Raw genomic sequence first — 26,996 nt, 5'->3', positions numbered from 1 at the left:
GTGTTTATTGACCCATAATGTTCGTTAACCACATCAGCTCCTGTCCTGTCGGAACTGTTAGTCTTGTTTACGTCTCCTTATTGGTCCATCATTCAGTATGGTTTCCCTCACGGACTCCTGTGTAACGTTTAAATTTAATGAAGTCACTCTTCAAGCTACAAAACAAACAAGTCACCACAAAACACCTGCCGTGTTAATGATTTTTTGACCTTTTCTGTGTCTTGTATCTTCCATTTATTTTGTGACTTTGTCAAGTGGGCAAATGATGGGGCTTTTTTTTGCTCATGCCTTTTCCCAGACGCTCTGGGGTGTGTCACAGCCGCACCATACACAATCACATTTGATTGGCTGGCTGGTGTGTTGTGAGAGAGGCTTTTCTTCCTTTGCAAACTCCATGCCTCAATTTCTTCTTGATTTCTTTATGTGTTTTTTTAAATCGGGTTAAGGTAGAGCCTGGATTTGTACCACTACTACAAGTTGAAGGAAACTTTTTCAATACTGGAGATTTATGAAAAATAAACCAAAAACAAATCTTTTGTGAGAATTGCGTCGTCATGACAAACACACATCTTTATGAAGCGGTGTCAGGTGAGGTGAGACTGTGCTGTGTTTCAGTGGCCGGTGCCTAATTACTGCTCAAGGAGCCACTCTGCAGCGAAACGAAATCCCTTTAGAGGATTACGTTTTCGTGAAGCAGCGAGAGTTATATCAGTGTATGAGGCTTTGTGAATGAAAGTCCTCATTTTAGCAACTCCTGCCAAATGAATGTACGCAACTTGGGGTTTGTTCAGGTAATTAGTCTCGCCTGATACGTTTTTATATAAATGGGTTGGAAATGTTGTCATTTGTTCTCAGAGCAGCTCGTGTCACACTTCAGGTGCAGTTAGATCAGACCCACTCCAATACAGACGGCGCGGCAGGTGGGAATTATCACTCATGCGGAAGTCACTTTACCACCTGCCTTAGAGTTCAGAATACAATGGTAACAGAGGGGGAGCTGTTTCCCATTTTTGTCAGATTCCAATATTTTTGCCTGTACTAGGTCATTTAGCTAAAGGTCAGATCAAACCAGCCACCTAAATGTGTAATTAAGGTAATTAATGAACATCGTCTCAGACAGTGAGCTTCAAATTGACTTTTACTTTACTTTATGGAATTTTACTTTATATCTTCTTTATCGTTTTCATGCTTTTAATTTGGAAAACAAAAGATTAAAATGAGTGCATTTACATTAATATTTTTTTTTATTTTTTGATTGAATACTCAATCAAACCTGTGGTATTATTTGATATTCATCTGATTTTCTGATCACAAAAACAAATATATACAATACATATAATTTTAACATCAGACTGGGTGAACAGTGTCTGAAAACTCAGAGTGAAGATTGGGATTTAGTCTGGTTTGTTATAATAAAATATATATTTTTTTATTTCACAATTTTAAATACCAAACTATATTTAATATTTCAGTTTATTTCAGTTTACACATACATATATACTTTTAAAAAATGAAGCAGAAAGCTTGTCTTTTGTTGAAGAAAAATCTGTCCAAATATTTTCATTTTTACAAGCCTTATAATGTATCAGGAGCATTTGTAATTGGAAGAAAATCTGTCTAGTTTAAAAATGAAAACGTAAAATAATTAAATACAAACACTGAGTTCTTCTGATACCTGGTCTGGGACTCTGCTTTAAATTAAAGTTGAAGTTCAACGTCGTTTAAGTAATTTCACTAAAAACTCCCTAAAACATCTTCTATATGATTTTCTGTTTAATTTAATGTCACTTACTTACTTCACATCAATTCATGTAAAGTCCTTTCTGAGCACATCTGTGGAGTGACTGTGCACAGGCAGCAGCAGCAGCAGCACTAGGAGCCTGTTACACATTTGGCTGCCCTTATCAGCCTCCTGCAGCACGTGTACAGTGAGTGTGTTGTAAAGACAGTACTTCATGGACCACACAGGAATTATAATCAGTGGAGACAAAGAGCATGGGAGTGGAGGGCGCTGGGTTAATGAGATCACTGCCAGAGTGAGGGCCTCCACCTTTTCGAACCTCGGAGGCCAGGCCTGCTTTTAGTGCCGAGATCCAATCTATGGGCCAGTTAGCATCCATCAAAATCACACAGGAAGAGTGAAAAAGAGAGCGGGAGAGTCTTTCTGTCCTCAGCCTTCAATTTGAACTTGATTGTGCATTGAAAATACCTCTTTCTCTTCTCCAGGGGAGCTTCGTGGCCAGCATGACTGCCACGCTGAGGCAGATGGACGACTATCATTACGCTCATCTGATCAACACCTTTGGCAAGATAAGAAGTGATGTGGTGGTGAGTACTGCTCCTCACTGTCAGATACTGTACCTTAGGCACTGGCATGTCCTAATCTTTTTCAAGGAATAGGCTTTAAATTAGATTTTTATTCCCTCCAAAGAAAAGCTGTAACTACAGTTTTTTTTTTTTTTTTAGTCCTGTGAGAGACAAGACTAAAGACTTGCTGTATTTTCTCACACACTTAACAAGAGTTAGTCCTGAGGGACGATGATCAGTCTTTGCAGCCAACAAGTTCTAGCTTGTTCAGTCCTGTTGGTGTTATTGGTTTCAGCTCAGGCCTATTTCCTCCTTCAGAGTGATAACTCTCCAGTATCTGCAGTCAGCAGTTAGCATGATTTTAATCCGCTATGGATTTAGCGATTTCAAGTAAGTGTTAGGGGTAGCAGCAAAAAAAACAGTGGATTGTATTGAGACCTGCTATGGTGTGTAAGTTAGAGACAGTGTCTAAAGGAGAGAGGATTGAGCTGCAGTAGATAAGACCAAGATGCTGAAATTTACACTGGGCGAGACCAGGATGGAAAATGGATCAGAGGGACAGCTAAGGGTTAGAAGAGGGGAAGAGAAGGAAAAAGAAAAAGCAACAGAGAGAAAAGAAGAAAAATGAAAGAACAAGGAGCAGGAGGAGCAAGAACGAATTAACAAAAAAAGAAAAGCAGCAGCGCCTTTTATATAGACGTTTGACTTTGGGCTGTATTTCAATGACAAAATTTTGATTATTCCAAGTAAGGCTAAGTTGGATTTGAGCTGCCAAACATCATTCTGTTGTTCGCAGCTTTTTGCCTCCTAAGTAGTACAGTTCATTACTACGTTTAAGGCAGTATATAGCCTTCATTATTGCGTTAGAGTTGTTCACTTTTATGTCACGAGGCTGGATCTTCCTGAGCTGGTGTAAGTCACGCACAGCTCTCATAACCAACTGTGCCCTAAAGAGCTTTGCAGTATTTTAAGGTTTGGTTCTGACAGAGATCCAGCTTTGATCATCTTCAGCTAAGAAAAGATGAACATGAATTTTTATGTTGTAGATGTTACGCTGGAGCTGGCACCGACACAGCTAACACCAGAAAATGAATCCATAAGGAATGGTAACATTCAGGAGTAAATTAAAACAAAATCTGGAGTCAAAGTATAATCTGCTTTTTTTCCCCTTGAGTAAAAGGAAAGAATCCGAGGAGACCGAGTGAGAATTGCTGCAGGAAAAGTTGCAGAGCATCTATTAGCACAAGTGAAAGTACGAATTAAGCTATTACGATGTGCTTTAGGAGGCGTTAATGATACGCACTGTGGATGTTTTCTTTTGTGTACCTGTTAGTGTAAGAAGTTGTGTGTTTATAGTACTGCAGGCTATTACTGCATTCCCTTATCTTCCTAAAGTCTGTGTGGAAATCAGTCAGTGTTTTTCAACTTTGGGGTCGTGACCCCACATATTTCAGCTAATTATTATTCTTTGTAAAGGGTGGGACAAGTACACAAAACAAAAATAGCAACATGACTGAATTTTTTTGCAATTATTTTCTCCTTTGTGACAAAAGCTTTGACACTGCACTTATTGCTAAATCAAGCTAAGAAATAATTTTTGACCTTTGTGTGTGGTGTGCAGAGCTGTAGACGGATTCAGACATTCAGAGAGACAGAAAGCTGTAGCTTTGCCCTGGCACGAGAATTATGCATTGGAACGTGCAATTTATTCCAGTAAGAAAATGATTGCAACCGAACTGATGCAAACTCGGAACAAAGTTCTAGCAGTTCTTTCTCGTTATAGCTGTGCACTTTTTCACAGCATGATTGTTGTAAAACTCCGATACGAGTTCTCGTTAACTGCAGGATGTTGGTCCTAAACATGGACATTTTAAAGTCGGATAAAGACATTCTGTTTGGAAGAAGATTGATTGTGATTGGTTTTATTTCTTGCACCAATGCGACATAAACTAATCTCAGAGGTGTTTGTTCCTCCGAGCCACAAACTTGCATCAGTTATCTGCTGTTTATTCTTATCTGAGAATGGCAAAGAATAACTCTTTTCATATTGAAAACCTCGTCTTTCTCTTGCAGGATTTCCTAATGGAAACGTTTATCATGTTTAAAGATCTCATTGGGAAAAACGTCTACCCCTCAGACTGGGTCATAATGAACATGATGCAAAATAAGTAAGTACCACCCTGCTGGACACAGATGCACCTACACAAGCACAAGTATAAATCATGCATCCCCCCCGCCCCCCTTCACACACACACGCTGTTGTTGCTAGGGAACAGCAGTCAGAAATGGGTAAGAATGTTTTCTCTCCATGCAAATATCGGCACAGGGCCTCAGTGGTGAACCAATCAGACGAGAAGTCAGTGTAAATGCAAACAATCACATGAATTATAGATGCATCCCCGTGTGCTGCTCCTTAATTTCCAAAAGTTAGTCCGTGCTGTTGCTGCGCTGCCGTGGCCTTCTGTATTATTAATGTAAACCTTGACTGGCTACCTTTTCAAAACATATTTATATTAAAAAGGAGAACAAATGTGTGGTGCTCGACGCTGATCGATGTCAGGGAGGTGTTGCTTTTGTCCAGGCAGTGAATGAAAATAAGAGTTTATATTTTGTTGCCATGAAAGCCTTTTATGATGTTGATGATAAAAAAAAAAAACTGAAATTAGTTGACAACAAAAGCAAATCTTTTTATACCCACCAGCATCCATGCTTCATTAAAAATACATGTAGATGTGAATGTACAGCACGCAGTAGGCAAAGATCTGTGGTCGCAGCACAGTTTGCTTCCACACACAGGCTCAACATGGTGTAAAAAAAGGTCACTGAATATGAATTTTCTCAAGTTAAGGCATGTTTTGATTTTTCATTGATTTAATTTACAGCAGTACTGTCAGAATAGGAACATCGTAAAGACACCACTGTACACCTCCCACTTGAGTACAACTTTAAATCACTGCTGACGTTAAGAACAACTTTTCTAAATAAAAAAGTGCATTCAAAAGGAAAACAGCAAAAAGTCCTTGGACCACGAAATTTTTTTTTTCTTATTTTTTTTTTTTTTTTAGAAAAAAGAATGCTGCTAAAAATCCGAGAACTTTAAAGAGATTAAAAAAAATAAAAGAAGCATTTATCTTAGTGTTCTGTTCTTCTAACGTTTCTAGTCTTTGTTAGCACTATCAGGTCTTCCTTTGTAAAACGTCAGAGCATTTATTGTTCTTTTATTGATCCTGTTAAGAAAAAAAAAATTAAATTAATTTGTCTACGAAGATTCTCAGTCATCCAAGTCATGGTTCCAGAGTTCCATTCGGCAACTGGACGTGAAGTTGTCCTCCACACTGTGAGTTACAACTGGAGAAGCCTCTTGGATGAGAGGCGAAACATCTTGAGAAAATTTCACATCCAGTTGCCTAACGGAACTCTTCATACTTAAATTAATTTGCCTTGATTGGGTCCCCAAGAAGTTAGCCCTGTGCACCTGGAGGCCCCGCCCCACATTTTGAGAAGCAACTGATTTTAAGTTGGGGTTGGTAACATATATAATCAAAATTTAATATATATTAAACAGTAATTCGTGGAGGGTACATGACAAAATAGCAGTCTGACAAGCAGCGCTGTCCATGGTGCTGAAAGATCCAAAACAGGCTGTTCTGGACCTGGACCTGGTTACATTCAGTGTACACACCTGATAATTCACAACACAAACTCATACTCATCATCACTACAGGGCCCCAAAAAGAGGGGGTGGGGGCAGGGAGGGGCCAGGGGGCAGCAATTCAAAAACACACTGTTTTGCATTTGAGGTTAGCGCTTCTTGTGTTGTGTGTTTATTGACTATTACTATATTATTCAAAATGATTTATTTTGTGTCTACAATTATTTTTTTGGGGGTGTGGTCAACGTTTTGGAGGAGGGGACAAATGTCTTTTTGTCTCTGGATGCCAGTGTGTTTCCTTCTTCTCCAATACTAAAACTGAATCCTTTACTTTTTGCTGACTCTGTGACAATCCAGAAGATTAATTAAGCATTCTGATTGGTGCATTCATACGCCTGTTGAACTTAAATCATTGTAAAACTCAATGAAAAATCAGTCCATCTAGTCTGACTCATCTCACACTTTTTTTTTTTTTTGCACCTGCCTGTTTGAAGAGTGCAGTTGTTGGCTTTATGATAAATACACAACAGTGTTTCATTTGTCAAAATCCTTCAGAATGGGATTGATCGGATGTTTCCTGCTTCACACGGTGATGACCTGAGGTGACATATCCATTCATCTCCACAGAGAGAGCTGTAAAAGCTGTGTTTAAAACCTGTAAGAATAAAGGGAGCCACGTGTGCGTGTGATAGTGCACCTGTTTGTATGTGTGTGCGAATGCTACTGTTTCTGCTGCAAACTTTTTCTCAGTCTCACAGCACTGGAGGCTGATTAAATTCAGTGCATGTCTTTGCACAGTTTAAAGTGTCACATCTCTGAGGCTGCAGCGTTGAGCTGTGCTCTTAGCTGCTCCTGGATGTTTACCTTTCTGTTTTTGGACAGATGAAAACCCCAGAAACACAAACTTAAAGCACTATTACCTCCAACACATCAACGGTCGGTGGTGGTCAGAGTGAAACGCTGCAAAGTTTCAAGTTAAAACTTTAAACTTTTATGGTATATAGTCCATTTTTTGGAAACCTCTCATAAACCTTTACAAACTGCAAAGATCATTAATACGACACGGTCGGATGGATGGATATTTTCTATCTTACTGGTTTTATATTTTTTAATATGACTATTTGGTATAAACAGAGCATCTGCCAGAGCAAAGGTTGTTACTGGCTCAGCACTTTGTGCAAAACACACAGAAAGGATCTTCAGGACATAATTAAAAAAAAAAAAAAAAGCAAAAAATGAGCCATCAGCTCACCATCCTCTCAGTTATTCCTCACAGTGAGTCGTCTGTGAAAAAAGACACACTTATTGCCACCCAGGCAGTGAAAACACACCTCTTAAATGCCTGTGCACATTATGATAGCATCACTAACGAGATGGGCATCAGCAGTAACAGGAGTTGTTTCCTCCCACTCCTTCTTCTTCACCCATCGCCTCCCACTTCCTCCAGGTTGTAAACTGATTTATGAGCTCTAATTACCCAGCAGACAGGAGCATCAGCCTGGTTAGCTACTGCTGCCACTTCCTCCCCATCAGCCGGCCGTGGCCATAACGCTCATGCTTAATTGGCAGGAGAGAGGTATTATCCTCGCTAATGTCCTGCTTGGTTGATTACGCGCCCTCTGGCGTTGGTTTCTTCTTTTATATACATTATAAATCAATTAACATGAAACGCTAATGTGATTATGCATCTTTATCTTTATTGATACTTCACATCGCAGTGAAACGGTTTGGTCTTTTCTTGTAAACCTGCATCAAAGCCTCCTTTTGATGACGCAACAATGGAAAAAGAATTTAGACGGTGTTGTCTTTTGTTCCAGTGCCTCGTACTCAGACCTTGATGTCTGTAAAAGAGTGCTCACTGAATAAGCTTAACTTTTCATCCGCCTTAATTGTGTTGTCACTGTCTGTTCCCTCCAGGGGACCGAAATCCATGACACGTCTGTAACAGACAACAGCTGCCGCTGTGAACAGTCAGCTTGTTGTGCTTCTTCGCAGATTCGCTTCGTCGACTTTTCACGACTTTCGCACTCTTCAGCTTTATGGCCTGAGTTGTGCTGTTTAACTTTACACTAAGTGCAGTCATCATCATTAAAGCTGAGCAGTCACAGGAACAGTTGTTAGACAAGTTTAAAATAATAGTGTCATATTAGAGCTTTTACATCAGACCGAAACAAAAAAAGGAAGGTGTATTTAATTTGACCTGTACAGGATATGACAGTAGAGAACATCAATAATGGGTCATAATATTTGAATTATTTTGATCCCATTTAGTTATCTAAGCATTTTTTTAAATGACAATAAATATATGGAATAGTCAGGTTCTTAAATTAAATTTGTATTTAATATTACTTATGATAATTATCTCTAAAACTAGTGAAATATATTGATTGGTATATAATTTCAGATTTCCATGTGCTACAGACAATGTGATACAGTATATAAGTCTAAAATTCTTTATGATTAACCTTTTTTAAATTGATGGATGGATGGATGGATGCATGGATGGATGGATGGTTGGATGGTTGGATGGTTGGATGGTTGGATGGTTGGATGGTTGGATGGTTGGATGGTTGGATGGATCACTGATTTGGATGGATCACTGATACACTTAATTAATGCCACAATTGGAAAATAAATGTCCAAGCAACATGCTTTCAATTTAAATCACAGATACAAATGTCATATTTGTAAGATTCTGTTGGTGTCCAAAAGTACTCAGTTTATAAAATATATCAAACTGTAGTGAGTCTTATGGTCCATTCAGAATATATGCTAATAAACCTCAAAAAGAACTGTAAAGTCATTTCTGAATTCATTTGATGACATTGATTTAACATCAGACAGACTCAGTAATAACTCCCACATCTTGGTGAGAGCAGTCATGAGGTGGGAGGATGGAGGAGCAGGAGTCGAATTGGGAGTCCCTTGAGTGGAGCATGAAAAGATAAAAGCCTGGACGGACTAAAGACGCAGCTCTTTAACACAATGGTCCTGTCATCACTCCTTCAGGCACTCATTAGTGGACGGTTCCACTAGTCTGGTTTGCATCATATCGCATCTGCTAGAATGAGTGACAGCGGTGAGGCAGTGGTTCTTTATGTTGAACCCAGCGATGTAGCAGAAGACTTTGGTTCAAACTTTGTCCAGGGAAGTTGGTTTTATATTGTGAAGGATTTTTAACCGTGCTCACTGAAAAGGCAGACTCTGTAGATCAATCCTGTCTGTTCTCACTCATTTGAAGCCCACCCCATGACTCCTCTGATAACCCAGTGTGCTACTCCTGTCTTTAAATCAACGTGGTGCCAATCCAAAAGCCCCATTTTAAAACTGCATCTCTGATGTGTGTCTAATTTGGCATTCAAAACAAAACTGATAAACACTCAGATCAACACTGACTAAAATGGCAGCCATGCCTTGAATGTCAAATTGTAAACACAGCAACAGCCTGAATGCTTATCTGACAATACACTGAAGGATTGTCAGAAAAAAAAACATTTTTTTCACCCACTCAAGGAAATATTACAGTGAAAGATGGTAATGTTTAAGCTTCAGACTGTTATATTTTTAACTGGGTTATGACTCATCCCATAACTGAAAAAGTGCCTCGTTCCTCAATGGAAACTTTACCGATCCTCCAGCTCCAGAGTTCTCCTCCTGTATTTGCAGCCTCTGTGTTTCCTCATTAGTAATCCGTGCACCTTTTGAAACACCAGAGGGATGAAATAGCAGCCTCTGCTCTCACTGTTGGGTCGGTGTGTTTAGAGGTTAGCAGTGGTGATCGTGCTTCAGTTTGACAGCTGCCACATGGTGTCTGAATGCTACCATGGTGGATTTTCTCACTTTTATTTTTCCTGACGGTGCCTCAGTGGTCAAGTATATATATTTGTTAGTTAAAATACTACTGTTGGCCTTTACCTGTATTAGCATGCTGATTGGTTATCTTTCGCTCCATGTTCTATCAGTGGTAGGGTGTTGCATTTAAGGTCATGACCTTCATGACCCTTGTGTTATTTAGTTCTAGAAGAAGAAGTAGCTTAGTACTTAAGTTGTGTTTGACTTTACATTGATGTAACAAACAGCATTGTAGCAGCAGTACAATGTACTGTGTGCTACTGCAGTTCTTTTTCTTAAGGTTCAAAAAAGAGCATTCACTGAATGGTGTTCAGTGATTTTCTGAAGGTCTGACGCAGTCAGTGTACAAAAACATTATTCAGTTACATAATTTACATAGGATTGTTGTCACAGTGGAGTGAAATTGTGTCTTAAAAAAAAACTATAACTACAAATACTCTTCCAAAGTGTGAAATTCAAGGTCCAAAGTAAAAGTGATCAATTTGACGAAATGAGTTTGATAATGAAGGATTTTGACCTTGTCTTATCTCTGAGCCGATGCAGATTCACTCACTGTTCGCCAATAATATGCAAATAGACTGCGATCCTTATCGAGTTTGCTCCCTGAACTTAATTAGCAAGTATGATCTGCTAATAACTTTTTATTAGCATAAATGTTTCTGCTCCACCGTACCGATCATGTGACACAGTTCAGATCTGCGTTTTAGAACTTTCAAACAAAAAGCCGGATTTAAATTTAATTAAAAACAATACCTATTGGGAGATTCTATGTCCCCTGTGCTGGAATGTAGCGAACCAATTATTCCTAAGTAATGAGGGTTTTGTGTGTGTGTGTGTTTGTACAGTATACTGCAAAATAAGTGATGTCATGTGAACTGTACAAAATGAGGCACAAATCCTTTGTAAATGCTACGCTGCTGTATGGATGCCTTATTTAAAACTTTCAAATTATTTTCAGTCTGTACTTCTAAGTGCTGACAAAGAACTGTAAGAAGTTCACAATGATGGTTTACAGTGATTTGTATTAAAACCTTGAGGGAAAACATTTCCAGAAATGCCTGATATCTTGGTTAAGTTGTTACTATTCTGGTTGAAGAATGACTGGTATATAATTCTACCATATAATAATACGTTTTTCATACTTGGCGTCCTGGCTACAAGTTGTTGTACACTGGTTGTAGACCCTGCGTGTGCCGATGTTATGCAGCAGCCAGGTTTCCTCCTCGTGGGCATTTGTTGCTAGTTATTAACGTCAGATTAAAAGCACCGGCTGTGTAATAATCTACTAATGTGCATCTGATTCATACTTATTGCTTGAACTGGTCAGAATAGTGCCTGGAATCAATGATGTATCATTTTATAATGCGTAGTAATTATGTTGTTATCGGATCTTTACTGGAACTGAGGCGAAGAGCAGCCCGTTGCTTTATTAGGTTTATTTTAATGTCCGCTGATAAAAGATTTTATACTTTCAAAGATCACATTAATGAATAATGTTCCGATTCAGGACGTTAGCATGCCGCTAATCTTAAACGGCCCTTTTGAGGTGTCTCAGCCACAGCCCTGTGTGTGAGAGTATATTCTATTTTCATCCGCCTCATTAAATTTTTTTTCCCCACTTTAATTAATGACAGGATGAGTTCACACAGGAAGTGTCCTGTCTCTTTGTTAAATCCCATTATATTTCTGCACTGCAGCAGACCGCAGGCTTCACATGTGCCTTCATTTACTGGAATTGACTTTATTGTGTGACCCGTGGTGTGACATGAAGTCACCTGCAAAGGAGTTCACACACACACCGTGTCACCGTGGAGCAGATACTGGAAAGTCATTGGTGCAGAGAGCACAGGGATCAGCGGCTAATTACAGCCGCAGTATAACAGACCGCCTCCACAGGAGAGTGGAGATTAGCTGGGAACGGCTGATTACAGTGGTGTTTTACCTGTTGTCTCCTCTTCATTCAGATGCTGTGAAGAGTATTGATATCACTGTGTGCAAACTGTGGGAGCTGTGTGCTTTAAATGCACTCTCTGCATCCTCTGGCTTTTTTAACAAAGATATATTATTATTCTATATAATATTATAACCAGTATTGATATTTGGAATTTGTTGCAAATGTTGAACGTTTTAATTCACCATGATTTCCAAAATGTTAAGGTTAAAAATGATAAGCCTCAAAATATTGAGAAGCAATGTTTCTCCACCCACAAGCGCAATGGACGGGAACACATTTAAGCGTTACTCCAGTGTTAAGCGTCTCAACTATATTGGCATGCTCAGAGTTGCAGAAAATTGAGGGCGCTGAGGAGGAGATTGCACCGGTGCTGACTGGATACAGGCTGAGTGCTCATGAGGGCACAGGGCTTTTCCCACTATTCGCCCACAGAGCACGGGAAAAGTCTCCCCTGGTGGCTTATTCAAAGGTATTCAATGGCAGTTAACCTTTTTCAGCCAATAATCTGAATGACTCCTTTTTGTACAGATATATTTCCAAGTCAATGGCAGGGAATTATGGCCAGGACTGTACTGAATGGCAGATCTGCTGATCTGCAGCTTCTGCCTTCTCCGTTCTTGGTTGTTGTTAATCACATGAAGTGCTTGTTAGCTGAAAACCTGGTGCTGTTGTTTTTCTTCATCAAATTTGCAGGAACTCTAACATTGAAGGATTTTAACGTAGAGGTGCATTTACTGTCCTTCAAGTGTTTAACATGAATAATCCTTGCAGGTACAGAAAATAAAAAAATTAAAAAAATCAATAAGCTAAATATACTAACTTCTACTATAAAAAGGTAGTTAATATTTAAAAAAAAAAAAATCTATAAGTGGCCGCATAAAAAAACGTTTAACTTAGGGGTCTGCACCCCGTAACTCCTGCAGAACCATTTTTACTGTTTTCTCACTAAATCTCAGCCTTTTAAATGAAGCAGAGTTTAATGTTTGCACTGATGTTTGCTAATTAGGTGTAATTAGTCATGATTTAATTTAGGTTCATTCATGAAAATAATCATCATCGCAGAGGGAATGAGGTTAAAGAGCCTGATGTAGCTTTGGAACCATAGGTTGAAAACTTCTGGTTTTTCTGGTTTTTATTTATGAATATAGCTCAAGATATAGCTCCACAGGAGCTAAAAGTCGGTGTCAAATGTTAGCAGCTGAAAAGAATAAAAATAAATAAAATTGACCATGAGGAAAGTGTAATGAATGCCAGCAGCTGACTGTAAGCACAAGGTTTAGGGCTGAGTACGAGAGGACTGTGTGGCAGATGCCTGGTCCGTTGCCACTGTCGGTTAACTCAGTGCTACATCTTAATCCTGCTTTATTGCCCCGCTCATGAAACCCTCAGGCAATCCACTCAGCTAACTTAACAATTGTCCTTGTTTCACCTTCCCCATTCTCCCCATACATTCCAATGCCTCACTAATCAATTCATGCTGATTACAACATCTGAGGGGAGGGCTATAGTCCCTCACCAGAGCAGGGTCGGGGTCTGTGAAACCACAAGAACCGAGGTGATGATTCTCTAAATAAAGTAACCCAGCTTAATGGAAACCAAGATACAGGCATTTTTTTTTGTCCCGGTGCTTTATATAATAGATTAAAACTTATTTAGTTTACTTGTACAACTGCTCCTAGCAGGGAATGAGGTTAAGTAGTAATTGGGCCTCTGACTCATTATAAGCACTCATAATTCCTCTTTAAAAGCTTCTTACCACCAAAGTTATTAACATTTAATTTGTTTTAGCCTATCAGACAGTGTTCTCGTTAAGAACAACTATATATGTATATATATATGTGTATATATATATATATATATACTGTATATATATATCTATATATATATATATTCTTTATTTTTATTTTTCTGGAGTGTGCCGAAGAGGGAGTCTGGACCTGGGTTTCACCTCTGTCAGAAACTCTGGGTTTTTTTCCACAGGGGAAAACATTCATTCTTTGAACAAGTACAGAGTGCTGCGTTTTTGTTCTTGTCTGGCTGGAGCCTGAACCACAGTTTAGTTTTCTAATTATCTGTCATTGTACACAGCGTGTAGTGTCTTTTTTTGTGTGCGTGTGTTCTTGTTGTGTTTGTTTTGATTGTCTCTTCCCTGGAGGCTGCTGGTAAAAGTAGATGCAAAAAAAGTAAAAAGCCTTATTTCTATCTTTTATTTAAAGTCTGTTGTCCCCCTAAGAGATACCTGGGTAAAAATAAAATAAAGGCAAACTCAAAAAGTAAGGCTTGAGTGCCTTTCGTTCAAAATATGTATTGGTTAAAGGCTGGCTTCAAACAAAGTCATAGGACAAATATCTATATCTATATATATATCTATATATATATCTGATTCTGATATTAATTAATACCGATATAGCAGGACGATGGTGGAAGTTAAGTGTTGCCTGCTCACCAAGGTGATGGGTCAAAACAGTAATTTTCTCAAATATTTTCTGCCACCGAGAGGACAGAATTGAAATACTATTGAGCCCCTGGTAATATTTATTTACTCATCTGTACAAACCACTGTAAGAGTTGCTGGCACCAGCAATCTACATCAATCCTGATTATCAATATTAAAAATATTGATATTGATAATATATTAATAAACTAAGCTACAATGCTGCCATTTGTAAATGTTCTGTGTTCGTCTGATCTGAAGGAGTTAACAGTTACATGTTTGTGAGGGAGCGGAGGGTGTGAGAGAAGGAAAAAGCGATTTTGGAGAAACTGGGTTGAGAGCAATAAAGGAGTTTAGAACGAGTTACTGCAATTGTGTTTCAATAAAAGTTCTTCAGAGCACTGAGGCATCTGACTGCCCTGTCGCTGGGGCGTCGCAATATTTTTAGAGCAGTCATCATTTCGTGAAACCCAGGCATTGGGTTTCATTATCGGAGGAAAAACCGATAACGACTCTTACAGATATTGCAAAATATGCAAAATATGGGGCCGATATTATCGGACATCTCTTTTGTTATATATATATTTAGCAGATGGATGCATTTTAATGAATGGCATGAATACCATTATATTTTTCCTGATTTTTCTCTTTCCTTCCCAGAGTCTTCTTGCGTGCCATCAATCAGTATGCAGCCGTGCTGAACAAGAAATTTTTGGACCAAACCAACTTTGAGCTTCAGGTAAGAGTCAAGTCAATGAAAGCCATTTTGCCTGCCTTCCTTCAGCCAAAACATAAGTATGTCTTTTTGCCCAAACTAGTGTCAAATAATATTTTTAGATAACTAAAACCTAATTCTGAAAATTGTTTTTCATTTTTTTAATGCAAGATTTGATTAGATTACATTATATTAGATTGAACTGTATTGACAGGATATAGTAAAGACAGGATATAGACTGAATATACACCCACACTGGGTGTTGTATTGCAGGATTGCATTAACAGGAGGTAAAAAGTCTGTACAAACAAAAACACTACATTTCTAGACATTGTGGATAAAGACAGGATATAGACTGAATATACAGTACACAGGATGTACAGCAGAGAGCCCACAGCTCTGTTTATGGGGAAGAAGAAGTAGTACACTTCATGATGTGCATTACCTTCAAAAACTGCCTTATACTTTAAAGTCTCCTCACATACTCTCTTAGGCAGAGACTATTTGCCCTGCTTTGAATGATGAGACAGTACAGTAGCTCTGCTTCAAGCTGCTGCCATTGTCTGATAGAGTGCTCTCCGGAGACAAATGGCCCGTACCACTTATCTGACCCTGTGATGTCACTGCTCTCCACCGCAGCAGCATATGAAACCTCATCAAAGTCATTTAGATGAAATGAAACTGTGAAGATTTCTATCCCAGATAGACGGTCTGTGCCACCAATGACATCTTTGGTCAGACTTAATCAGGACACACACTAACTGGCTCCGCCTTTATCTTGCTCAGTTATGGAACAACTACTTCCACCTGGCCGTGGCCTTCCTCACCCAGGAGTCTCTGCAGCTGGAGAATTTCTCAAGTGACAAAAGAGCCAAGATCTTCCATAAGTAAGTGTTCACACTCAGAACATTCTCATGGCACAGCTTCGGCTCTCTGCCCAGCATGAGCGCGGCTTTATATAATTCATCACACACGGCTTGCAGATACCCATCTCTCCACAGCTGGTGGAGGTTGCTCTTGTTTTTTGGGGTTTTTGTTTTTTTTTGCTCTTCTGAAGAAAGCACAACAGCCTCACGGTCACTGCAGGGGTGATGAAGAACAGACCACCTACTCAGATCTCAGGTGATCTGTGGTCAGTGTACTAGGGTTAAGGTTTTTGTTGTTGTTGTTTATCTGCTCTAAACCCCAGCGCTGGTTTGGGTGGTGTGTCTAGACACCAATTTTATTCCCACTTTATTCCACTGACTGTATATGCAAAAACCCATTCAGCCAAATTAGTAATCCTCATAGAGTCTGGTCATGCAGCCAAATGGGTAAATGCCTTCTGGGCAGGCATGCAGCATATTGGCTCTCTGCTTCATTTGGATGAGCTTTTGTCACTTAAGCATATATCACACTGGCCTCTGCTGGGCAGAGAGAGAGCGAGAGAGGGAGGGAGGGAGACCTCTTACCATTCAGGGCTTTATTATTGCCCCTAACTCACAGACAAACACACTCTGTAAAGAGGACATTCTCCATCACCACTCACCTGTAAACACAACCTTTTGTTACACTTACGTTATCACTGTTTCACTGCAGTTTTTTCCCCCCACAAATGTTTGATTGCAAAAAACCAGCAAAGCTGGTCTCATAACAGGGTTTACCTGTTCCTCCCTCACCCACGTCTTCTTACTCACCCGCTCTCCCTCTTTGTGCCAGCTTCTCACCTTTTCCCTCTCCCTCTGTGCATCCCTGTTTCTCTGAGTGCTGATGCGTTCACTGTCAGTCCTGGCTGCAGGACCAATTATTGTGCCTTTTCCAGGAGCTGAGAACAGAGAGAGGGCATCTGAGGTGTGTGGAACCCTGCTCTTAAGCACTCGGCAACAGCTTCTCACCCGAGTCACACTTTTGCACCGTACTATACATACGTGCAGTGATGTGTTACGTGTCGGCAGTTTAGTGTCAGTACTTTGAGCTAAACTGCTGCACAAATGCTGCAGCATTTAACTAATACTTTTTATTTAATTTACTTGCAAAATTAAGTAAAGTAACCAGTGATTCTGTGCTATTTTCAAATATAATGAACAACCTTCATGAGATGAGTGTCAATGATGCTGCTACTACTGGGGACAAAAACACTGAACTTCTGAAATTCTTCTCCGTTCGTTTACATTTTAGATTTTTTTACTCTTCTTTTATTGTCTAGTCTATTTCTTATTCTAGTCTAGTTTTCATCTATTTATTTTAGAGCAATTTAGCACCATTTCATGATTAGAATGTTTTGGCTGACAATGGTCCAGAGTTATCTCAATTAATCACAATTAATTGAGATGAATCCAATCTTAGCACCTCAGTCGTCGTTGTGTCTTTAACTGTAAGAGACATGCAGTTATTTAAAAGTTCTAACGTTTGGGCTTTTTTTCCCATGGATGTTGTGGTAAAGGTTGCCGGGCTGCAGTCACACACACATACAGACCAGAATTACTCAGCACAGACAGCATTCTGAGGATATTCACATACAGTGTGAGCGATGAAGAGTCAGCCTGTCAGGTTTTATGAATGCTTCTATTCTCGCAGGCCATTACTTGCCAGTCACTGTTGTATATTATTTTTCCCCTCTTGCTCTGTCTGCCACTTTGCCTTCTTCTACTCCATCTCTTCTCCTTCCACCACTTTCTGCCCCTCCATCCATCTCTTTGCCTCTTGCCTCCAACTCATTCATAACGCCTTACTCGTGCTTTGAGAGCCACCGTTCAATTCCACACTCATTGCTCTCCTTCTGCAGACACATTGTTTTTTTGTTAACTTCACAGAGAGCTCCCCTCCCCTGGGTGACAGGTACGTGTTTCCATGTCCCTACAGCTGACAGTCGTAACAGCCTGTCTCACTGCACACACCCATCAGACAGAACAGCGCTCTGCATCTGTCTCTGCTCTGGTGAGACCAGCACCTGCCCCAAAGTGCATTCTAAATGTAGAAAAGTGATCCAACGTACTTTTATGCAGTGTCTGTTTTTTTTTAGTGCCAATTGTGCGTACAGCTGTACATCTCCACCATAACAAAACACTATCACTTACGTGTTAACGTCAGAACGGTTCATTCCCATTTCCATTTCCTTTGTTGCATCAACAGCTCCACGTCAAAACGTAGCAGCAGGCCTCTATTTAAATTTTATCTCCACGCCAACAAGCTGCCTCAGAATCTGTGCTCGGTTCTGGTGACACGCCCTCCCCTGACAGCTAAACCTGGTGATGTGATTTGGCGACAAAGCGGTGACGCAGTGCCTTTGTCAGGAAGTCTTTCAGTTGTCTTCGCCTCGCTGTCAAAACACATTAATGCGCTTTTGTACAGTATTGGCAAAACAATTGATTTATTATCAGAATTCTACAGCATGCAGTGAAATGTCAAAGAGCAGGAGGAATTCTAAGGAACTATCAACTGCCATTCTTTGTGCCCAAACTGTGACCTTTGACTAACCTGCAGTGTCACCAAGGGCTGATTGACCTGAAGTCTTTCTTGAGACACAATACTGCTGATTAAAACCTTCAAATATTGAAGACAAACTTTAGTGGTGATGTGGATTCTGTGAGTGTCAGCTAATAGCTAATAACTAAAAATATTCTAAGCTTATAAGGACTTCTGGCTTCAACTACCAACAACAAGAAAGCTTTAAATGAATCTAAACATTATGTACCTGTTATGTTTGGCTCTCATTTTACTCACTCAGTTTTCGAAGCGATCTTATCGTCCTGAGGCAGAGCAGATCAGAGATGTGAAGTGTTTTGTCCTTATTTCAAGGACTGTGTCCCTGTAAACGACCAAAGATGACCGGTCATTCACTGTCCCTTATTCAGCTCACACACACAGGAACAGAATGGAAGCTTCTGGCCATGGATTTTTTGCAACTCGTCTGTTGGCAGAGTTTTTCAAGCTTAAGGTTGATAATTCTGGTGTTTTTTTTTTTTTTTGTTTTGTTTTTTTATCAATCTGCTCAGACTCACACTCTGCTTGCATGCACGGACTATAAAGGACTGGCTGTGTTTCTCGTCAGAAAAACAATATTTAGATTTTCCCTAAGGAAACCCACAAGTGAAAATACATTTTACCCTGGTTCAGCTAACGTCTGTCATTCCAGGTCGGCAAAATGGTCAAACATTTTTCCAGCTGTTACAGTATCGTCTCTCATCTTGCTCGATTTTGAAACAATTTAAACTTACCGTACTCTATTTTCTTATCGCCGTGTTTCAAAAGAAGTGAAGTCGTTATTTCTGTTTCATGTGATCGGTTCCACAGACTCCAGTTTCTCTTTCTGCCTGGCTGCGCACTATTTTCACTCCCTTTACTCTCTCCATCATTCACTGTCTGTCCCTGCCTCACTGCCCTTTGCACTCCACTGTTTGTCCTCTCTGTGACATACAGTAGGACAACCAAGCAGGCAGGGATCCAGGCCTGGAGCTGCCACGGAGCATGAACCACGACCTCGACGTGAAAAAGCCGATCGTTCTTAAGGCGCTGTTTTGTAAAAGTGAGATAAAAAAAAGTACTTGTGAAATGAGATGGAGGCAAAGTTGACAAGGCTTAGGTTGGACATAACATGAGGAGTTTGGCTGCTTTGACCTCAAGTTTATGGTCCAAGTAATGGCCAACAGTAGTGATAAATATATATATATGTATAACATTGCAAAATAAAAACAGTTAACGTGGTGTCAATATTAACTGGTTTGCTGGGAGAAGCTCCTCATCAACAGGTTTATTTAACAATGTCTTATTCTGTCTTTGAACATAGAGGCGACAATACTGTAAAGTAAACAGTGTTGTTTATTGGAGCAGAAATTCAACAGCTGCTTATTTTTTCTCCATTTACTCTGTTTCAAAAAGTTTTAATTTCCACACAAACACTGGGGAATAAACATCTTAATGTCTTTTTTTTAATTTTTTTTATTTTGCCGAGTGTTCAGTAACGTTCTGTTCTCCCTAAATCATTGCTGTCCTCTTTGGTGTGTTGTCACTTTCTTACATTTTTAATATCATGTTTGTGTTTCAGGTACCAGGACATGAGGAGACAAATTGGCTTTGAAATCAGGGATATGTGGTACAATCTTGGTAATTTCCTCTTTATTACTTTTATTTTTCACCTGTGGTTATTCTCTCTTATCAAAGAGGAGACATTTTTTTAAGTATTTTTCACCTGTGGATATTCTGTCTTATCAAAGAGGAGACATTTTTTTAAAATGAATCCCATTTCATCTGCAGCCCTGAGGCTGTGGCAGTGTGACAGGCATGTCTTTACATGTTGTTTTGTTCATAATTATCACAGATATTGTGAGTGGCCTCGCAGAGGAGAGGCGTTTAAATACAGATGGTAACGTGTTGATTTGCTGTATGCACGGTGAGACAGACCCGGAGTCTGGGTGGAATAAGACGGCAGTGGAGGGATTTTGGTGTTAGATCAGGACACCTGTGTTTTCTCCAATGTTCTCTTATTGGAAGCTGCACCATCTGATCCCCACATTAATGCCCTCCACCAGACAGATTGACTGATTTGCTGAAAAGAGGGGGAGAGATACTGAGTAGTTACTGCTATTTTGTATTATTATTATTATTGTTGTTGTTGTTGTTTGAGTGTCAGAATATTAACAATCCATGTTGTTGTGTTGGGACAAAAGAATATAAATGACTTGTTGTGCTTTAATGTCCGTGTCTTCTCTCAGGGCCCCACAAGATCAAATTCATCCCAGAGATGGTGGGTCCCATCCTTGAGATGACGCTCGTCCCTGAGATCGAGTTGCGAAAGGCCACCATCCCCATCTTCTTCGACATGATGCAGTGCGAGTTCCACTTCACCTGCAGCTTTCAGCGGGTGCGTCTTCTGCCACACTGAATATTTAGCAGTCGGAATTACGAGCGCATGGCGCTGGTGGAATTAAAAAAAACGAAAAAATCGAAAAGTTTCATAGCCACAAGCTCACTTGTAATTCTGCAAATCTCATTTTGTTGTGCTGCGATTATCAACAGCCACGGTAAGTGGGACTCAATGTCAAGCCTCATTACTGTGCAGAATTAAGCCTTTCTGCATGAGGAAATCCATTCAGCTACAGCTGCTGTGTCATAAGATGTCTCAGGCTGTTTTCAGCTGTGTGATGTTTATGTTTTCCTCCAGAGCCTGTCATGCTCGCTGCAGCTGGATCTGACATCACAGCACCTGTGACCGTGTTGGTCCTCTTTGTGCAGTGGTGCTAGTGTCAGTTTATCCAGCAGCGGCGACCTGTGTCTACCCAGTGTACTGTAGTAGGTGTGTGTTGTAGAAACAGAATCACCGTTGTTTGATAAATCAAATGAAAAAAAGTCATGATCTTGGAAACAGAATAGAGCAGGGGTCTCAAAGTGAAATGAGGCTGAGGGCCACTGCGGCCAGGATCATTTCATTTGAGTGTCACGTGTGTTTGATGTTCAACACAAAAATAGATATATTTATTTTTAAGAAAGTAGTTTTTGTTTAGTATAAATACTGTGTAATACTGACATTTTAATATTGTCCAAACACTTCGGTTTTTCCTGATGATATACATGTGACCCCACGGCACACCACTGAACAAAAATCTCACAAAAAGTTATGAAATGAAACATAATAATCTTCTAGTTTAAATTTACTAAAAAAAATGAACTCCTGTTTAGTTGAAGACAACGCTAATATACTAGCAGGAATTGAAGAAAGACACAAAGATCTTCAACAGTTCTGATTATCTTCTTAGTTTTAATAAGCATCTGCTGCCACCTAGTGGAAAAGGATTTCATTGCTCTGCCTGTCACACATTGACTAACAAAGAAAAATTATTTGCAATAAATAAGTATTAGTTTTGGGACATTGGATACATTTTCCGCGGCACACCTAATGATCCCCCCCGCAGCACACTAGTGTGCCACAGCACAGTGGTTGGGAATCACTGGTCTAGAGGGTTTAGTGTTTTGGCTGATAATTAGATTCTGTAGGCTTTTGGGAAAAGGAAACCTCTGTCTGTCCATATGTGTGCGGCTGTGTCTGAATTGGATTGGGATGAGAGGAGTTAGTGTACATATTAAGTCAAGGAGTCAGTCTGGTAGTTATGTCAAGGTGAATGCTGCTTTATTATTCTGTTGCTCACTATAATGTAATTAAATTGATTTTCCCTGCTTTGGTTTACAGCAGCTTTTATGTGTATCTTTTTGTACTACTCTCCAACAGCATTTCAAAAATGTGTTTCAACAATACACTACAGATGCCGCATGGTAATATCAGAGACGTTAAGTGCTGCCAGACACTGCAAAAAAACAACAACAGAATGTGTGTTATGGTGTAGCCTCGTCTGATCTCTCCAAAATTACCCAGATAAAGAAAAGCTCCAATATATCAATAAAAGGCAGCAGCCAGCTGGGCCACAGGAGACGGAGGGGAATGGTGGAAGCACAGATCCTGTCATCCTGGAAGCAAAGCGAGACGCCGAGCCGGGGAGACGGCGTTAATGAATTGAAAAATTAGCTACACTGATTATTTGTGCCTGCTCTGTCTAATTGCAGTTTGAGAACGAGATCATCACCAAGCTGGATCATGAGGTGGAGGGGGGCCGCGGTGACGAGCAGTACAAGGTTCTCTTTCAGAAAATGTAAGTGCTGATTTATGGACGGGATTACGCCTGAGCTGCTCACATGGGTAGATAACGCTAAGGGTGACATAGCACTCCTCAGAATAATCACAGTGCGGTGAGGATCATAGGACTCCTCATTACAGTTGTGATCAGTGCTGCAGCACAGCAAAAAGCTAATTCTGCTCTAATGTGTCAGAGGGGGAACGTGTTCTATGAAATCCTGTTAGTTCTCTGAACTGATATTCATGACAAAAAAAATCTTGTTTAAATAATTCACATTTATTTACCTGCATCTCTTCTGTGCCTCACATATACATACCCCAGTTTACTGGAGCACTGCAGGAAACACAAATACTTGGCCAAGACGGGTGAGAACTTCGTCACCCTGGTGGTCCGTCTGCTGGAGAGGCTGCTGGACTACAGGACTATCATGCACGACGAGAACAAGGAAAACCGCATGAGCTGCACTGTCAATGTTCTGGTAAGAGGGCAGTTTGGAAATACCTGCGTACACACACGGCGCTGGAAATACATGTCAAGATATGAGTTTTACTCCTGACCCTTAAGTTTCTCTCTGGGCCTTCGCTTCGTACTGCGCCCTCCCTGCAGTAACTCTCAACCCAAAGTGAGGCCTGTTTGGTTTATAAGGCCCTAACTTACATGTTAGAATTTTTGTACAAAACCTCAAACACAAATCAGGCCAAAAAACCTAACTCCCCGTTGTACATACTGTCTTACTCTAGATTGACTGTGTTTTAGAAAAAGAACAAACGGCAGCCGTCTCCAAATGTCAGTTGGTAACCACAGAGCACTTTATCTGTGTCACTTCTTCCCAGTGAAGTAACCCCTCGTCACAGATCCCTCAAAATGTCAACTCCTGGTGGCTGCGAGCCTGTGTCCTACATTTAACGTTTATCTGAGTCGTGTTCGCTCACAGTCGTGTCATGTATAAAATATCTGTATCTCAGTTCTGGATTTGAGGGCAGTGCAGTAAGTCGTTACAGATAAATATTATATGAATATGTATCCAGTCAGAAATCCATCCATCCTGGTTTCTCACACAGACTTAAGAATTTAGATATTTAAAAAATATTTCGGTGTAACTACTGGTGTTATGATTTAAATGCTCGACTCGCTGCAGCCTCAGAGTCCTACGGTGTCTGTGGATTTCAATGCATTTTAATGGCACTTTTTTCTTCCTGTAGAACTTTTACAAGGAGATAGACAGAGAGGAGATGTACATCAGGTAAGACAAATGTCTTAGCGTCTAAGAGTCACATACATTGAAAAAAAACACAAACATAAACCTCATTAAATGACATCATGGCAGTAAGTGTTAAAGCTCCAGTGTTAAAAAAAAATTCCAGTTTGATAATCCACAGTTTTTACTATTTTCCCATTCAGGTTTTTTTTTTATCCCCATCTCTGTGCCAAATTTTATTTGGTGTAAAGGGAGCCTGTCAAGACCCATTAGTGTGGTGGCGTTAACTTCCTGTCTGCTGTTGAAGTGCGAGAGAGCCTCTCCAGATGTGACCCATTAATCATTACTCTTTCCTGCCAGGTACCTGTACAAGCTGTGTGACCTCCACAAAGAGTGCGACAACTACACGGAGGCTGCCTACACTCTACTGCTGCATGCCAGATTACTAAAGGTACAAAGTCCGACAAAGTACCACCGTGGTGACTGTGGAGTGACACTCAGCCAAATATATCAAAGTGCACCAACACTAACTTAAACTGAGCAATGAGAAGAAGAAGTCAGTGGAATAATATATTAGATAGGAGTAGGACAAATTGAGTGTCACGTTTGAATCCTTCAGTGGCACCAGAGCAGTTCAGTTGAGATTTTTTTTTATTTTTGACTGTTGCTCTCTACAGATGTGTTTATCTAGGAGAAATAAAGCAACCTGGCATGGATCAAAGTGTTCGGATCAGTTTACCGTCCCTGTTGTTGGATGGTTTTTGTCTTACTCCATGGCAGAGTTGATAAACATCAGATGACACAACGGTTCAATAGAAAGATGCAAATATCACAACACATTCAAAGTGAATGTCACTCAACAAGTAGGAGGTAGCCTCCTGAGACACATTTGGAAAAACAAATCTTTATTTATTGACAACAACAAATGTATTTCTCTACATATCCTCCATTGAAACTTAACACATCTGCAAACACTCTTTATCATAGAATTCCGTATTTGTGGACTTCTGGGAAATGTCTATTGCAGTACGTTGACTTATTTTCAAATGTTCTTTAAGGAAAATAGAAAAGATATTTCTGAAGCTTCATTAGGTTTTAGAAAAGGCACTATTGGATATTGGTTAAATATATAATGTTTGATTTTGATTTTTGATTTTTTTTTTGCCTCCAAAGTTCCTGTCTCCAGGCGAGAGTACTTCACACCCAACACACAAAAATCCTTCACACCAAGAAACCTGTGTCTATTCCCATATGGGCTTTAGTATAGTCTGTATTTGGAGCTCTGCCTTTTATCTAGCATGGTGGCAACCACTATATTGCTTGTATTTGCATAAATAGCTGGTAGTTCCAGCCTTTGTACAGGTCCCAAACAGGGACAGCAGACGACAGAATTATCTTCTCCCTGGTTGAGCCACATCTGCAGGATTTGTTCTGTTTATTTTTGAGTTTGTCACACAGAGAGAGAGAGAGAGAGAGAGAAAGGCGTCCTGACTGTAACATTCCTGTATGGATGGAGTCAATTACAGTACATGTTAGAAATTAGTCCATCTTGTTGCACAGCAGTATTGATTAAAGATTTATTCACCAATAATCTGTCCCAGGTAATATCTTCAATCAGCTCTGTTTGTATCTACATACAGTCGTGATAAAAAGGATAAATGACGTTCACTCAGGCTGCTTTCAGCACCAGTCGCTGTGTAAAAACGGGCGCTGCATAATGAACATTAGTCTTGAGGGAGAGGGCCCGCTCTGATGTAATAACAGTCAGTAAATTCACAACACTTTTTGTCTTTTCAGAGATGCATCTACACCTAAGTTTTGTTCATCTAAATGCTGAGGTTCAGCTGAGGAGGAATCGATATGTTGATCCAGATTTTTCTAGAACCGCAGCAGCACGGTGCGGACCTTCTCCTTTTAAAAAAACGTTTTACTGTGCCAAAAAATTACAAAAAAAAATGCTAGTTAAATGTGGCTCCTCAGACCAGTCGACTGGATCCTCCAGTGTAATGAACCAGTGAACGCTTTGACACTTACACAGTTTGACTGGAGCCGCCGCACCTTTGCAGCAGTTTAGGTTTACTGTAAGTCACACACCTGCAAATAGGACAAACAGAGATCCTTGAGCCGCAGGACCATTCAATGAGTATAGAGGTCGGTTTCATTGCTCAGGTCTTAAGTTTCAGTCTTGTTCAAACTTCCGAAGGAACAGACATCAGTCTCACACAGCAGATCATTCCCGGCTATTTGCATTGGCCATAAGTCAACAATCGATCCCTTGTCACTTGTGCTTTTTTTTGCTCTATATTGTATTGCATGGTCTTGACCCCTGCACTAACCTGCCGCCCCTTCCCCCTCCTCCCTCCAATCTACCACCCCCTGTAGTGGTCAGACGAGGCGTGTGCAGCCCACCTGACCCAGAGAGACGGTTACCAGGCCACCACACAAGGACAGCTCAAGGATCAGCTCTATCAACAGATTATCAACTACTTCGACAAGGGCAAAGTACGACACACACACACACCGGCATTGCACTATTTGCAGATACTTACTATATATATATATATATATACTTGCAGATACTTACTATATATATATACACTATAATACCAAAAGTATTGGCTCACCTGCCTTGACTCCTACTATGAACTGAAGTGCCATCCCATTCCTAACCCAGAGTTCAATATGATGTCGGTCCACCTTTTGCAGCTATTACAGCTTCAACTCTTCTGGGAAGACTGTCCACAAGGTTGAGGAGAGTGTTTATAGGAATTTTTGACCATTCTTCCAAAAGCGCATTAGTGAGGTCACACACTGATGTTGGTCGAGAAGGCCTGGCTCTCAGTCTCCGCTCTAATTCATCCCAAAGGTGTTCTATCGGGTTCAGGTCAGGACTCTGTCATCCATGTCTTTATGGACCTTGCTTTGTGCACTGGTGCACAGTCATGTTGGAAGAGGAAGGGGCCCGCTCCAAACTGTTCCCACAAGGTTGGGAGCATGGAATTGTCCAAAATGTTTTGGTATCCTGAAGCATTCAAAGTTCCTTTCACTGGAACTAAGGGGCCAAGCCCAGCTCCTGAAAAACAACCCCACACCATAATTCCTCCTCCACCAAATTTCACAGTCGGCACAATGCAGTCTGAAATGTACCGTTCTCCTGGCAACCTCCAAACCCAGACTCGTCCATCAGATTGCCAGATGGAAAAGCGTGATTCATCACTCCAGAGAACGCGTCTCCACTGCTCTAGAGGCCAGTGGCGGCGTGCTTTACACCATTGCATCC

At 40.3% G+C, this 26,996-nt stretch overlaps 1 protein-coding gene across 1 annotated transcript in view; it reads left to right on the top strand.

Annotated features, from left to right (window-relative positions):
* dock1 (dedicator of cytokinesis 1) overlaps window positions 1–26,996 on the top strand; it is a 143,726-nt gene that overhangs the window by 90,766 nt on the left and 25,964 nt on the right. The window contains exons 28-38 of the mRNA XM_008314107.3: window positions 2,227–2,328; window positions 4,381–4,475; window positions 14,860–14,938; window positions 15,701–15,801; window positions 19,938–19,996; window positions 20,605–20,753; window positions 22,448–22,533; window positions 22,840–22,996; window positions 23,721–23,761; window positions 24,077–24,167; window positions 26,099–26,218. Coding sequence (XP_008312329.1) covers window positions 2,227–2,328; window positions 4,381–4,475; window positions 14,860–14,938; window positions 15,701–15,801; window positions 19,938–19,996; window positions 20,605–20,753; window positions 22,448–22,533; window positions 22,840–22,996; window positions 23,721–23,761; window positions 24,077–24,167; window positions 26,099–26,218 — 1,080 coding nt within the window. The remainder of the gene's footprint in view (window positions 1–2,226; window positions 2,329–4,380; window positions 4,476–14,859; window positions 14,939–15,700; window positions 15,802–19,937; window positions 19,997–20,604; window positions 20,754–22,447; window positions 22,534–22,839; window positions 22,997–23,720; window positions 23,762–24,076; window positions 24,168–26,098; window positions 26,219–26,996) is intronic.

This window comes from Cynoglossus semilaevis, chromosome 8 (genome assembly GCF_000523025.1).
Source record: "Cynoglossus semilaevis isolate Cse_v1.0 chromosome 8, Cse_v1.0, whole genome shotgun sequence".
NCBI lineage: Eukaryota > Metazoa > Chordata > Actinopteri > Pleuronectiformes > Cynoglossidae > Cynoglossus > Cynoglossus semilaevis.
The sequence above is the reverse complement of the archived record's forward strand: the minus strand, read 5'-3'. Positions and strand labels throughout refer to the sequence as shown.